This window comes from Grus americana, chromosome 1, assembly GCF_028858705.1.
Source record: "Grus americana isolate bGruAme1 chromosome 1, bGruAme1.mat, whole genome shotgun sequence".
Classification (NCBI taxonomy): domain Eukaryota; kingdom Metazoa; phylum Chordata; class Aves; order Gruiformes; family Gruidae; genus Grus; species Grus americana.
This window is the reverse complement of record NC_072852.1, coordinates 15,469,835-15,484,575: the sequence shown is the minus strand read 5'-3', so window position 1 is coordinate 15,484,575 and position 14,741 is coordinate 15,469,835. Positions and strand designations below refer to the sequence as shown.

General features: G+C 42.0%; 1 protein-coding gene across 3 annotated transcripts in view; it reads right to left on the bottom strand.

Moving 5' to 3' along the window:
* The window catches only part of CDHR3 (cadherin related family member 3), a 66,388-nt gene that overhangs the window by 30,294 nt on the left and 21,353 nt on the right, over window positions 1-14,741 (bottom strand). Inside the window, exons 1-4 of one of the 3 annotated variants that reach the window (XM_054813580.1) lie at window positions 12,009-12,078; window positions 8,209-8,411; window positions 3,485-3,653; window positions 779-864 (exon numbers count right to left, since the gene is read on the bottom strand). In XM_054813580.1, coding sequence (XP_054669555.1) covers window positions 779-864; window positions 3,485-3,653; window positions 8,209-8,411; window positions 12,009-12,078 — 528 coding nt within the window. Of the gene's footprint in view, window positions 1-778; window positions 865-3,484; window positions 3,654-8,208; window positions 8,412-12,008; window positions 12,079-14,741 lie in introns of those variants that run through there. The other 2 variants (XM_054813581.1, XM_054813582.1) reach the window with 2 other exon arrangements.

The window sequence follows — 14,741 nt, the reverse complement described above, 5'->3', positions numbered from 1 at the left end:
TGCTTTCAGAAACAAAGGAGAGCTAAACGCCAGGCCTCACCAGCTCAGGTTTGGTGGTTTGACTGGGCAAAGCCTGAGGACAGACTTCAAGCTAATTGCTCTCTTGAATAACGCTGCACATCGAAGTAGCATCTTCAGGTTCAGTTCTTGAACGTGCTGTCTTTTATAAAGCCAAAGCCAATAAAGCAAAGCTACAACATAATTCTTAGGTAAGTACAGTTACTTTTCCCCTGTCTGCAAACAAACTTATCACTTTCCAGAATTTTTTGCTGATACCAAGAGTATTTTCAGATCAGCTAACACATTTTCTTAACTGAAGGTCACAGTTTGCCCTGGGATTGTTAAAAAAGCTGAGATTCAGTTGCCTTGTAAGCGAGTTCCTTACTGTCTTATTTAAAAGAATTTACATTGTGATACAGAAGGTTAAAAATTTTATTTACTTTTAGTCACTCCCACCTACAAGAAATGTTTTGCAAGCCATTGTTTAAAAAAAAAAAGAGACACAATTTCTACTGTATGTCTGATTAACTATATCAAACTCTGCCTTCAATATCCCTTAATTTTGGAGGACTGAGAACTCAAAATACAATTTGTGTCCAAACACTGAGGGTGGGTTTTCTTAGTTTGTTATTGAAAATGGTTCTTTTTTTCCAGACTAAACCTTTTCCTGTGTTCTTGATAAGGAAAGAAGTTGTTGAAAGATGCTGGCAATTAGCATTTCAGATACTGTGGATTATATCATCTCTGGTTTGGGGTTTTTTTCTTTAATACAACTTACTTTGAGTTCAGCATTTTCAGGATCAGCTGCATCAACTTGGTAAATGCATTCTGGAGGTGTTCCTTCCAAGACATAGATCGTTACAGCTGCATGGACATAAGTGTACTCAGTGTTAATTGGGTAAGAATAAAGGACACAGCAGCAAACATACTGATACACTGAAGCTGTCCAGATGTATTACTGCCTGCTACATCTCACTTCACAAATGTAATTCCAAAATCATCACAAAGAGCATAAATACTCAAAAGATAAAAAGAAACCAATTGCATATCTGTAAACAGGCAACCATCACTGCGAGCTGCAATACGAATTGTGTCTTCCGGAGAAAGACCGATCTTTACACACAGCCTATCTTGAGCTGTTTATGGGGTATGGAGTAAAATGGTGCATTTGGGCTACACCTGTGTCTTTCTTTACTATGCAGATGGGGGGAACGTAGCCCTGTGCTAGGTCCTCACAGCCATCCCCTCCCTGTCCACCCCCTGTCCCCTGCCAGGAGAGCTCAGAGCCTTTCCTCTTAATTTCTGCTTTTCCTTTACACCTGTGAGGTAAATAAACAGTGGATGGTCTACACTAACTTAAATTTTTGCCTGATTAAGGGTGCTAATTCAGTGCAAGGTGTATTTCTTTCCATGCCAGGAATTCTCACAGCTGGGCTATCCCATACTGGGCCACTGGCAACAGGCTTATCTCTCCTTGGGTAGAGTGATTAACAGAACAACAGATCTTTAGATCACATTATTTGCTTTATGCCCTTTTGTGTCTGCTGGACCTGCTGTTTCTGGACTATTAATTTCCACTGTGACCCCTGCTGACTGCTGCTTCTCATCAGAGCAGTGGGAATCCCAGAGCAGTGTAATGAGTTGTTCCCAGAGGACAATAATATGAATATAAAGTTTAATGAGAGGGAGATGCTTTTCCATAACCAGCGAATGCGCAATTAGTGTCTAATTGTAGCTGGTACTGTTAACTAAAGCCACACAGTTAGGCAGATCAGACATCTGTGCTCACCAATTTATGACAGCTCTAGCTGAGAGTTAAGCTGATGCACTTATTTGTAACAAGCTCCCACGTAGAGTGTGTTTCATGCTGTGCCAATCCCCTGAAGTGTCACATTTAATTATTATTAGATTTCAGCAGCACCCATGATATGCAAGACACCAGCTATACTGAGAAGACGACACAGCCTCTTCCTTAGGGGAAGCTAATTTGCTTTACAAACTAAGTATTGTATGGAAGCAGGAACGTCAATATGTTTCAGAGGCATTAGTGAAGTGGGCTGAATTTGAGTGGGCCTGGGCTGAACCCATCTGGGCAGACAAACCCTGCCCTCTGCAGCAGGCAGAAGCCAAGGCTGCAGCCGTGCTGCACCACTGACCGCTCCAAGGGCTGCCAGTCACAGCCTACATAATACTGCTGCTAGGGAGGTTCAGCAGCCAGCTCTGAATACCTACCATGAATGGATCACAGTTTGATATTTTTAAAAATTGGGGAAAATTAATTTTGAATTATTGAATGCTCTTCCATACAGTGCTGTTAGAATATCAAGACTTCAAACAGGCTCTCAGTACCACATGAGGTTATGGATGCCCCATCCCTGGAAGTGTTCAAGGCCAGGTTGGATGGGGCTTTGGGCAACCTGGTCTAGTGGAGGCTTTGAGGTCCCTTCCAACCCAAACCATTCTATAATTCTATGATTCTATGAAATAATAAGAGCATATTTTTACTCACTACCTGGCCTGTTCTATCTGTGTGTGAACATATAATAAATACATCACTATACTCTGCTGCCTCAGGATACAATTTTTCCAAGTATCCTCTCATTAGCAAATGAACAAGATAAGATTGCTCAGAGTGTAAGACAATTATTTCCTATCCTTTTTATTGATGGCATTGTCACTTGCATTAGGTACTGCATGGCATACAACGCCTGCACTGACAACCGCTGGGGTCCCCACACTCCAGCCTCATTCCTAAGGCTACTGCAGATTCCTTCCCATTGCACCTTTGTCCACAGTCTGAAAGTTAACCTGGTGAACACCATATGCCCCACACATAGGAGACAGAGCTCTTTGCCTCTTTCCATTTACACCACCATAGATCACAATCTCTGAGATCTCACTCTTCAAACTGATTTTCCACTTATTTTCTCATGTGCAGGTGCGAATGCAATATACAAGTGTAAAACATTGGCAGAGCAATGTTTTTATCATTTTCCCTCAGAAATTCTTGCACATACACAATATACATTTATTTAGATTTATCTTGCTTCTACAAATCAGTCCAGTTTTCAACAAACTACTGAAACATGTACCCATACTCAGTGGTTATATCCCCACCAAACTTCAAGTTTCTAATACATAACTCAAGGCAGGTATTCATCTCATAAAAAAAAAAAAAAGAACATATATATTTATTGGTATAAAACCCTCTTTTCTTCCTTCTAATTCTTCAGGTGCTTCAAAATGGTTAAATCATTTTTGGTCAGAGCTTCAAGAAAAATAAAAGGGAATTTCCAGAGATCAAGCACACCAAACACTTGTGTAAAATAAAGCTCTGATAAAAAGTGTCCTGTTCCTCCCTTGTTTTCCTAAAGGAAAATGCTTAGACCACTTTAGCTCCAGGCACTGTATGCAGCTATAGTTCTTTTTAGTCTAATGTCATCTTTTCAAGTATTGTTCTTTTCAAATACCACCGCTATCTTACTTTGAATTGCCATATTTCCTCGAAATACAGGACGTTCATTTTTATCTGTTACTTGGACAGTCAGTATGTTAAGGTCAGTCCTCCCAGTTGTGTCTTCAACAAAAATCTGTAAATCAAATCTCTTTGGCATAGTTTCATAATCTAGGACAGGGTTTCCAGTGGTAACAACCTGGAAAGGAAAAATTATTATTAGCACATGATGCAAGAGATATAGTCTGTTTCAGTGAATACAAGTAAAGGGACACTACCATCAGTAAGCAATGAGTATTTTAGATCATCTTCTACTTGCTGGCACATTTCTTGTCAGTGGCAGAAATGTGAGAAAAACAGTGGAAAGACCAGAATGTTGTGGCTTCATGGAGCAACTCAAGGACCTCTTGTGTGAGGGACAGTTTGAGGAGGTGAACGCCTGGTAGGAGCTATCCTGCCTCACAGGCAATGCTTTGCCTTCAAGGTCAGGACCACATCTTGCAGGAACTTGCCTGTGCCAAGTCCTGACCTTTACAGACCAAGCTGCAGGATTAGTCGAGGTGTGATGAGACTGAAAACTGGGAGGAAGCCCTGCAGGACACAAGAGCAGCTTCACTATTTCTGTGAGCCAGGAGCACGAGGGGAAAGACCTTTTACTTGCAATAAGGACTGTGGGGGCAGGAGGCTGTATAGTCTGGCAGGTACTAGCCCCTTCCTTGCATAAGCTGTGTCTGGGAGAAGACTTGCAGGAGACCAAGAAAGGGGAGAGCTGCATGAGCGTACTGTATGAGAACTGTGTGGTGAAAATATTGAACTAATTCTAAAATAACATAGGCTTTAAGTTTTGTAAGATTGCTAAAGCAAACATTTGCTTTGTTGTGTTTCAGGCTTTTTTAAGACTTCCAACTCTGCACATCACCTCTTAACACAGAAGATGTACAAGCAAAAGACTGACACTCCATGGAAAAACATTAAATACATTCATTTTAGATTTAAGATGAGTCCAGAGCAACAGCAGGATGCTGAAAGTTGTATGCCATGATATTCACTGCTGAAACTAATAAAGAAATAAGAACTTTCCTTTCTTGTACAAGAAAGGAAAAGGTGACTGTTAAATTTGCTGTGTGGCTAAAAAACTCTGAAGCTTGAACACCAATAGCAGGGGTGCTGTGGAACTGGAGAAGGAGAAGAATTGGGGCTCACAAGTGTGTGTGACAAGGAGCATGTCAGTGTAATTCACACTACCACAAAGTGGAGGAGCCTGCAGAGGATGCAGAAGGAGAAATAAATAAATCACAGAATCATAGAATCATAGAATGGTTTGGGTTAGAAGCGACCTTAAAGATCATCTAGTTCCAACCCCCCTGCTGTGGGCAGGGACACCCTCACTAGACCACAGTGCCCAAAGCCCCATCCAACCTGGCCTTGAACACTTCCAGGGATGGGGCATCCACAGCCTCTCTGGGCAACCTGTTCCAGTGCCTCACCACTCTAACAGTAAAGAATTTCTTTCTAACATCTAATCTAAATCGACCCTCCTTCAGCTTAAACCCATTACCCCTTGTCCTGTCACTACACTCCCTGATAAACAGTCCCTCACCATCTTTCCTGTAGGCCCCTTCAGGTACTGGAAGGCTGCAATTAGATCTCCCCGGAGCCTTCTCTTCTCCAGGCTGAACAACCCCAGCTCTCTCAGCCTGTCCTCATAGGACAGTCGCCGAAGAGTGCAGCTCCGGTGCCAGCCTGACCCGCAGCGGAGTGGCAGATCTAGGCACACTGGGGGTTTTCCTGACTTTCCAGAGGCAGGGAAACGCCAGGGACGTGGAAAAGACCCACCATGAGCCAGCTGCTCTCACGGGAACTGCGAAATCCTTGATTTTAGATGAGATGCTGTGGCCAGAGAACAAATGTGAAAGTGATGTCAGCACAATTAGAAGACAGAAGCCAAAATAGAGCCAATTAACAAAGACAGTTGGAGGAGAGTGAACAGTTGGAGAAGAGTGAACAGAGGCACAAACGTTTTATGCCTTCTGGCATGTGAAACAGCTGCTCTCGGGAACCTCATGGATCTCTTTGTTACAATACTGCAGGAGAAAACAACTGTGTCCTGGATGGTCTCCTCCTCTCCTATATTATGCAAATAGAAGTTTCGCATAAAAGTGATGCTAACTCAGAAGAAACATCCTACAAAAGCTTGTAACACCAATGGGAAGGTTGCTTTCCAAAGTTAATTTTTGCTGAAGTTCTAAATATAGTAAACAGATGCAATGAATTCAGAATGAGAAACTGTCCAATTCTAAGCAGAAATTACGTGCCCTGAGGATTACCCCTCCAGTTCCCAGCCAAATATTTTCATTGGTGTTGTACCTACAGACAGACTGCCTAAATACACATCTTCCACCCTCCTTTATAGAGACCTTGCAAGTGAAGATGTGAATCTAGATTGCATTTGAGGACAGCTAGCCACTGGCATAGGCTGTGAGCCACAGATCACCTCTCCTCCAGACAGGGGCAATGCTTACTGTTAAAGGCAGCACTGCACACACCTGAAGCAGCTGCAGACTTTGTGAAAGAGGGTCTAGAGTCACCCCATAACTATCTACCCCTCATTCCACCTGAGAATTTCACTGCTTCCTACTCCCCCCTTCACTCCCAGGATGCAGGGGGAGCATCACTTAACAGCATCAAGGTAGTTTCAGGCAGCAGTAAGTTTTCATGCATTCAACACATCTTCTGCCCATGCAATTCTTCAAACAAGAGTAAGGCAAGGAGGAAAAGCCAGGGCTTAGATCTTAGAAACTGTGACTTTCTCAGAAATCTCAAAGCATATCAAGAAATGTGATATTGCATTGACTTGCTGCAACAGGAGTAAATGTGCTTCATAAATACAAAAGAGCCTGTGCTAACAGGTACTTAGCTAATCTGCAAAGCCCATAATTCATACAAGAAAGATTGTCTTTTTCTATGTCTTAGCAAAGAGTTAATGGCTGTAGGTAGAGCTGAGGTATCTCATTTTGGATCACTTTTGCAAAATATTGTACAGATCTTCTACAACATAGCATAAATAATTAAAAGTAGCAATGTTCATCAAATAAATCAACTAAGAACACTCATGTGTATTTATCTTTGCCTTATGAGTAGTAATTAGCACTCAACTACTAATTTGCAGAATTTGTACGTAGCTTTCTTTATGATTTTCTCATGACTGACATTCACTGGCCCAATCTCTTTGTTCCAGTCCCTCAAGTGAGTTAGGAAACCCTGAAAACAGCTACAGTTCAAGCAAGACATACAAAGGCTGAAAGGCCATTCGAGTAATGGGGCTGTGGTATGACATGAATATAAACTGGCACTTTGGAAGAAACAGTCTCCAGCCTACACCTTCCTTGGCCATTCATTTTCATCCTCATGTCACTGTCTGCATTGTGCTAGAGTAAGAATTTCTCCATCATTCCTGCCGTGAAAAAAATCAAGAAGAGACTTTTTATCTATTTGCAGGGTTATTTTTCCTCCAGACTCTCAGTCCCACTCAACAAGCAGCAACATAAAATGCTGCTGCTGCACAGTATAGAGATGACACGGGACAGGAACAAGCAGGTACCACAGCCCCTAAAGCTGAGCCAGTTTGTGCAGCCACGTCCTATGCTTCACAGGTGAAAAAGGGTTTTTTTCGGGAGTTTTTTTGACCATTTCACTGATCTGGCTGGGGAGCAGCTAAAGAACCAGAAGAGCTGGCACAACTGAGCTTTATACTCTGCTGGCAGGCGGGAGCATGGGAATAGCAGCAGCTCCCCCAGGCAGGCTGGATAAATGAGCCGCATCCACCTGGGGTCACAGTCTTACTTTACCCAAATTTTCTCCCGGAAACATTAGCAAAGAGAACAAGAAAAAAGCCCTTGTATCAGTTCTGTGAAAACCTGAACTTCCTTGGAAACACCCAGACAAATGTATTCATATTAACTTTTTAAGTCTCTACTCAGTGTCTGTCCATAGCTTTTAAAGACTATCTTCAGTGGCACTGTTCAGGCTCAGACATACAAGTGACTTACAATGGGATGACAAGTTATCATGCGCCTGAACACTCATTGCCACTGACAAATGTGAGCTAACACTTGCTAATTTATCCAGCAATGAAAATTAGCCTGAACTAATAGAAATTGCTTTGTATTTGCCATAGGACAAGAACACGCAATAGATAGAAATAGATCACAGATGTGTGGAAGTGTGATAACTTCTTACCTCAAGATAACTTCCCTGTGTGTCACAGCCTTCGTTCAGAATTAAATATGACTTTGATCTGACTCAGCTTACTTTATTTTGGAAGTGAGTCAAATTCATTTTAATTCTAGGTGAGACTGGCCAAACAGAAGCTGCATGTGGTTTAACTAAGCCACTTTAAATTCACAGTGACTTCATATAAATTAAGTTGAAAAACTATGGACAAATCCTCAAACCAGAAGCAGGTCCTATATGTCCTTATTCACCTCTTATTTTCCAAAAATCACTTTTTTTCTAACACAGAATAAATGGAATTATTGTGATAGGTGTTTTTTGCCTAGATGCAATTAAAAATTATAATCACTATTGCTACTCATTTGTCATATCTATTACAGCATGTCCAAATACTACCACAGTCTGCATTTGCAACTCTTTTCTGATTAAAAGATGAGTCACTGTGCACTGTCAGTGCTTAGTAATCCAGGAAACATCAGTTTACATGACTGAACATTGCTCAAGCTAAACGTAAAACTCACCCTGTATTCGAGATCTCCTTTTGATTCAATATCAAAAGCCTCTGTAAGTGGATTTGAATTTACTATGGTGGGAGGTATTGCAACACCTTCAGAAGACAATGGAGAAACCGTTACATTAAAGGCATAAACTGAAACACCAGCTGCTGCATTTTCTTCAACAGTGGTTGTTGCAGGTAAGCCCTTAAGCAACTGGGTTCTTCTTCCTGCAGGATGAAAATGGATGTAAAATTACTTCTGGGAATCTTCGGCTAGCAGGAGCACACAGCTTGTGCCAAGAGCTGCCATTACTGAGCACAAAATGGCCTGATTCTCTTTTTGCTTATGAATGGTGGCATAGCACTACAGTAAATCCAGTGCTAATGACAAAAGAATCAATCTTTTCTCTAATTCAGAACTATAATGTTGTCATCTAGAGTGGCTGATGTTAAAGTACTATTGTTACTGCATCATTTGCCTTCGTATATGCCTTTATACAGAAGCAAAGAAATCAAACACGTTTCTATTATTTCATTTCACCTCCCTGTGTTAATTGCTGCCTCTGTGCACTAATCATATCAAAAAGCACCTTGAATCACACAGACTTGGATGCATTTTTTTTTGTGAATGACACTGTCTGCACCGCCCATTTCCTCCATTTTCCCTCTTCTTTCTGTTTCTAGCACAGCTATGTGCATGCCTGGCTCATCAGTGGTGTGAGTTAGCAACAACTTTGGGATGTTGTGCTGTTGCGTCTTCTGCTTTGAGCATGGAAGAGCAACCTCCATTCCTTGGAACAGATGTGGGCCCCCCAAAAGCAACCTGAAGCAGCACAGTGTGCTGGGGTATCTAACATCTCATGTGACCTCCTTGCTACTGCATCAGGCCTCTGGACTCCCCAAAACAAAATCCGTGCTTGCTCTGCTGTTTAGCTTGTGGGTTTTGTTACTTTAACAAAGGCCTGTAGTGCTTTATCTCATGAACAGTGTCTAGAAAACATCCCCAAACTGGTAATGTACCTCAACATGAGACTATGGCAGGGCTGAATGTTGCTGGGGGAGGGGGCTTTGCTGACTTGTCCAAAACACTTGCCAAGAAAGCTGGCTGTGTTCAGTAAAACTTCCTACACACTGTGTGCCAAGATGGAGGCAGATACTGCTCTCTCAAGGGCCTGGCCAAGCTGTTCATACACCAGCAATTACTGTAGCAAAAGCTCCGTGAAGTCTTTATTTTTGCTGGGCATCTGCAAAGTAAAAAGCTGCTATGGGAACTAGTCTGAGGCCACAAGGGCTGCAGCATGTTTACGCTTGGATGCTCAGGCTCAGCCTGGAGCTTGGGAATGTAATGCCAAGAGGAAATTTGCTGCTTTGCAACACCTCTGTGGTGTGGGGCAGAACCATCTCCCTTTGCCCCTTCTCATGTGGCTGGGAAAGGGTGGCCCACATCAGCTACCAAAGAGGTACTCTAATTGCCATTCCTCCAACAGCAGCAGGATCTTTAATCTGTAGGGGGACAGTTCAGCTCCACTGCTTTCCAATGATATTAGAAGAAGCCTTGGTGACTTTTGACCAACTGTCCAAAATCTTGTTTCCCTGCATCCCTATCAAAATTTTGGAGCATTTTAGGGATAGACCATATGTGGCCTTTGTGTGATAGACATTGCTCCTATTACTGGCCTCTCAAGTAACTGTTCCTCATAGGAACAGAGAAGGCTTGGGATCCCAGTGCCTTTGCTACAGGAAAAGGAAAACTGGCAACAGTAGATGAGTTCACGAGACAAAGCATGGAGTCCCATGGTCCCCCTTCTTCCCACATCCCACCCCAGGAGGCACTTGTCCTTGCAAGGTTTCCTGGAGCACCTGTATAGAGCAGCATGACTCCATCAGACACCTCCAGTTCTTCCTCTTGCAGCCTGCAAGACTTACTGCATTGTGGAGAGGAGAAGGAGGGAGCATGGGGGGTCTTGTTCATGGAACCAGACATACTAGGCTGTGGTGAGAGAGTTTGCCTCTGGGAAGAACTCTTCTGAACACAGGGCCTTACTGGTAAGAGGCAGAACTGAGGCACTTCCCTGGAACTTCTCCACAATTGCATAGAGGTTCCCATGATCCCACATTCCAGATAGAGCAGGTCCATGGATCCCTGATCTGGCTAGGATTACTCTGGCCTTTAGGCAAAAAAAAGGCCTTGGAGACACCCTGCAGGTGGATGAGGTACAGGCTGGGATGTGGGAGACTGTGAGGTGGGAACCACTTCTAAGAGTTAATCTGAACAGGTCACACTGACACCCTGCTAGGACTGAGTTCAGCTGAGCCATGACTGAGTTATGTCAGTGGGAGCAGGAGGCAGTGAAGGAGTTTTTATCAATGTTCTTACAGATTCTGGAAAACATTATCAACAAAAATTGCCCATGCAAATGAGACTGAGCTGAGAGGGGCTTCCAGGGATACATTTCCATAAGTGGAACTGAACTTTGAATATAATCTCCTTTGGACAGTACCTGGCAAATACAGTTCTCTCAGCAAGCCACAGTTCATTAATGGAAACCATTCATAAAATCACTGAAATTGCTTATAACATTTAGAAATGTAGAAAGAAAAGAGTTGCTATTTTTATATTATCTCTAAAGATTTCATTGGCCGTTTATTCAAGATTTGTCTTTCTAAATCATAAGTTCTTACTTCTTGCTCTTTAGTTTTAACTGAAATTTTCAGTACTGCATCTAAATGGCTTCTTCTTCTTCCAATTGATTTTACAAAAGCCCTCCCTCCATATCCACAAGTCTTTGCTTACCTCCTTACTTTGGAGAACAAAACATGCCTGAAGCAATTTAACACATTATTTATCAGAATTACCAACCCCAAACATTGACAAATGCTGAGTCCAAGACAAAGCAATCATAAGACTGGCTTTGAGAAGTATATGTACATTTAAGTCTTATTTGTGTGTGATTTGTTAGTCTTTACAGTGTGCTTGAGTCATGCCTTCAAGCTTTTCTCTCTCAATAACCACACCGATTGCAGTTTGAAGATCTACTTTAAGTTGCTAATGTGCACATATTCATATTGGCAATTCTCCCATGTTTTTACACTGGGCAATGACACTGATATTACCCTACTAATATTCTCCACAGGTGTTTTTCTGTTTGGCCCTGTTTGGTTGCTTATTTCAACAAATAGAAATGTTACCAATATTTGAAAGGAAGAGAAGAGAAGAGAAGAGAAGAGAAGAGAAGAGAAGAGAAGAGAAGAGAAGAGAAAAGAGGATATTTCAGTTGGAAGGGACTTACAACGATCTAGTCCAACTGCCTGACCAATTCAGGGCTGACCAAAAGTTAAAGCATGTTGTTAAGGGCCAGTTCTTCACCCAGTGCACCATGAACCTGCTCATAACACAATTGGACAATTTGTTCAGAAGGATGCTGTGAGGGACAGTATCAAAAGCCTTACTAAAATCCAGAAAAACTGCATCCACCACCTTCCCTTCATCCACTAGGCAGAAAGGAGAATACTGGAGTATTAATATGAAATATTGTTTCTTGGAGAACTGACCTCGTTTCCCACTCCAACACTGTCATACTGAGCAGTGGCTATTGCACACAGAAGTACTTCATCCAGCAAAGTGTCTTAGCAAGGAGTCATGTTCTCTTCTTCATTATAGTGCTGTAACCACTAGAGCTCAATCTTTTTTAGTAGGAAAATAATTGTTACTTGATTTTTTCCATCTGTGTCTGATCCCTAAATATGTATTATAAAGCTCCCAAGACAAAGTATAACAGCCAACAGTGTTCTAAATTTAGCAATGTAATGAAATCATGTTCTTACCAGACACTACTTCCAGCAAAATGAGGAGAAGGAGCATGCTCTCTATCATCTTTACGACCCTGTCCTTCATGTTCCCAGGATGCAAACTGAAGGAAGATCACAGTATGTTTTCCCTAGTTTACATCAGCTCCACCTAAATTCTTCCTCTTTGTCATGTTGTGGAGTGAGAAACAAAACAAAAGATCTGTGTCTCTAAGGGAGTTTCTAAACACTGTCAGCTTGTTTGCTTGTCAGAGAACTGCTCCTTGCTGACACTCCATCCACAGACCTGGGCCACACTTGAGAAAACAATCATTAATAGTCCTTTCATTACAATCACCTTATTTATTGAAGCATTATGAAAAGAATCTACTATGTTCTAAATCTGGAAATACTGTACTGCTTTCATCACTCTGGCAAATGAGGTGCTTTCTTCACACACCAGGATCAATACTCATGCTTTCTTACTTAAACCAAGAACTTGGAAGTTTTCTCATTTCTCTGAGATATTGCAGCATATGTACATGATGAAGTTAGCTTTGCTGTAGCTGTCTCAGGAATGGCATGGATCACTATGCAAAGTGCACTGGCAACTTTTTTTTTTTTAATGTACGGGCAGTCCTATTATTTTTTTGTGGAGCATGGTATAGAGGTGACACTAATACTGGAACTGGATGCAATATATGTGCATCAGCATCGACTTGTAGAATAATTTAGGTTGGAAGGGACCTCTGGAGGTCATCTAGTCAAACACCCTGCTCAAATCTGGCTTAATTAGATCAGGTTGCTCAGGGATTCATCTAGTTGATTCTTGAACACTTCCACACAAACTCAACAGCTCTCCTAAGAGGTAGAATTTAGAGATTCAGGTTTAACACAGCTCTGGAGAAACCGCACTGTCTTGTGAGCTAAGCTAGCATCTCTAGATGGTTCTGCACGACACTCTGTAGCTGTCCCAGTGAAAGCTGACAGTAGTTCAGAAAGCTCTGTCTTGTGCTCCTGTGTTTTGTGTAGTATGGGCATGTTAATTAAACATGCTGAACATCAACAGCTAGTTTAATGCTGGGGCGGGCATTGCCTATGCTTGCTGCATGCATACCTTAAACTACCGTACAGATGTGCCCTGGAGGATTCTGCTGATATAATGAAACTGGAAAAGATGCATCAGTAAAATCTACTGATTGGAATTGAGCCATACCTATGTATCTGATACTGGTTTGGGGAATCATAAGAAACATTCATTTGATGGTTGATCTGCATCTATTTTAAAGTGCTTCTAGGGCCTTGCCAAGTCCAGATGCAGCCTGGGTTTAAGTGAATGTGGCCACAACCGTATCACCTGGGAGCACACACTGTGTCAACCTGTAGTACTGAGGAAGCTAATCTTCCATTGCCCCAGGAAATGTGTGCCTAGACTTTATGTTAGTAAAAAAATATATGGAAAACTTCACCCTCAAATGACCTAGTTATGCTAATAAGATACTAATGTAAATGTATTTATATTGGCAAAAAGTCTAGCCTGTCCCTTTACCTACCAGATCATTGCCTATCCCTTTATATGCATTTCCTGGGTCCACAAAGAAGCTTTCAATCTGACTGGACATCTCACAAAGATGAGGTCTGTGTGCACAGACATGAACCAGGCTTGCACAATAAGCTTGTGATCTTTTACTAATTGTCAGAACACTGTAAAGCTGCTGCTAGCTTTATTCCCTCCTTTTAGATGTAATGTATAATCTATCCCATTATACTGCTTTCTTTTAATCTTGAAAGAACTATAGAAACATCTGTGTGAAGTTTTAAAGTAGCCAGTCTTTCAGGTACATGTTTAAATTTGTTCAGTATCTAGCCTGAGTGAGAGGAGTTTCCATCCTATGCTCTGACTAGCCAAGCCTTCTCCAGAACTCAGAGATCACAATTTTGGCCTTTATTTTCTTTCTCTTACTTCTTAGGCCGGGATTTTGTGGGGGTTGGGTTTTGGTGTGTTGGGGGTTTTTTTCTATAAATCTATTTTTCAACTTCTTTGTTTTGTCCTTCCTTCATCTGGGAACCTACACAGATCTACTTTCAGCAACAGTTTGGTGTCCATACACATAAATCAGACCTTCCTCTGCACATCTTGTGATAGAGACACCATAGAGTGATATGGGAGACATGGATGGCAAAGACATCTGGAATACAGATGTGCTTGAAATGCCAGCCTTTCCCCAGCTTCACCTGTAAGTGCAATCGGTAATTGTTTCAGGTGCTATGTGAATATCCATGGAGAAGTTAGTTTCTGTTTTCTCTCTAAAATATGTCTCCAGGGCTTTCAAGTAGTCCCTGATAAGCCTCATGGTTCAAGCATGTTGTGAGAAGAGACCACAGAGGTGACCAGGGAGACGAGGGGAGAGCCAAGTGTAGCATACAGCGAGGGAGGAAAGTGCAGCAAAAAGGGCAGCTCACATGGGTGGAGCGAGTATGAGTGGAAAGGGCTCTGGCTCCTTCTCCTCCCTTCAGTCACTGCCAGTATCAGTACCTCCCTTAGATCTCTCTCTTGTTATATTCCTTCACTGAGTGGATTTCTGTGGTTCTCTGATTCATCTTGCCAGGTTGTAGGGAATAAGGTGAAAAAGCAGCTAGAGTTAAAAGAGAGCCCCAAACAGGTTGAAAATCAAGTAGACATAAGTATATGCGTATCATCAAATATAGAGATGAATTAGGAAAAAGTGAGCAAGGCAGAAGTTCTCTGGTGAGGCTGGCAACAGTAGCTCT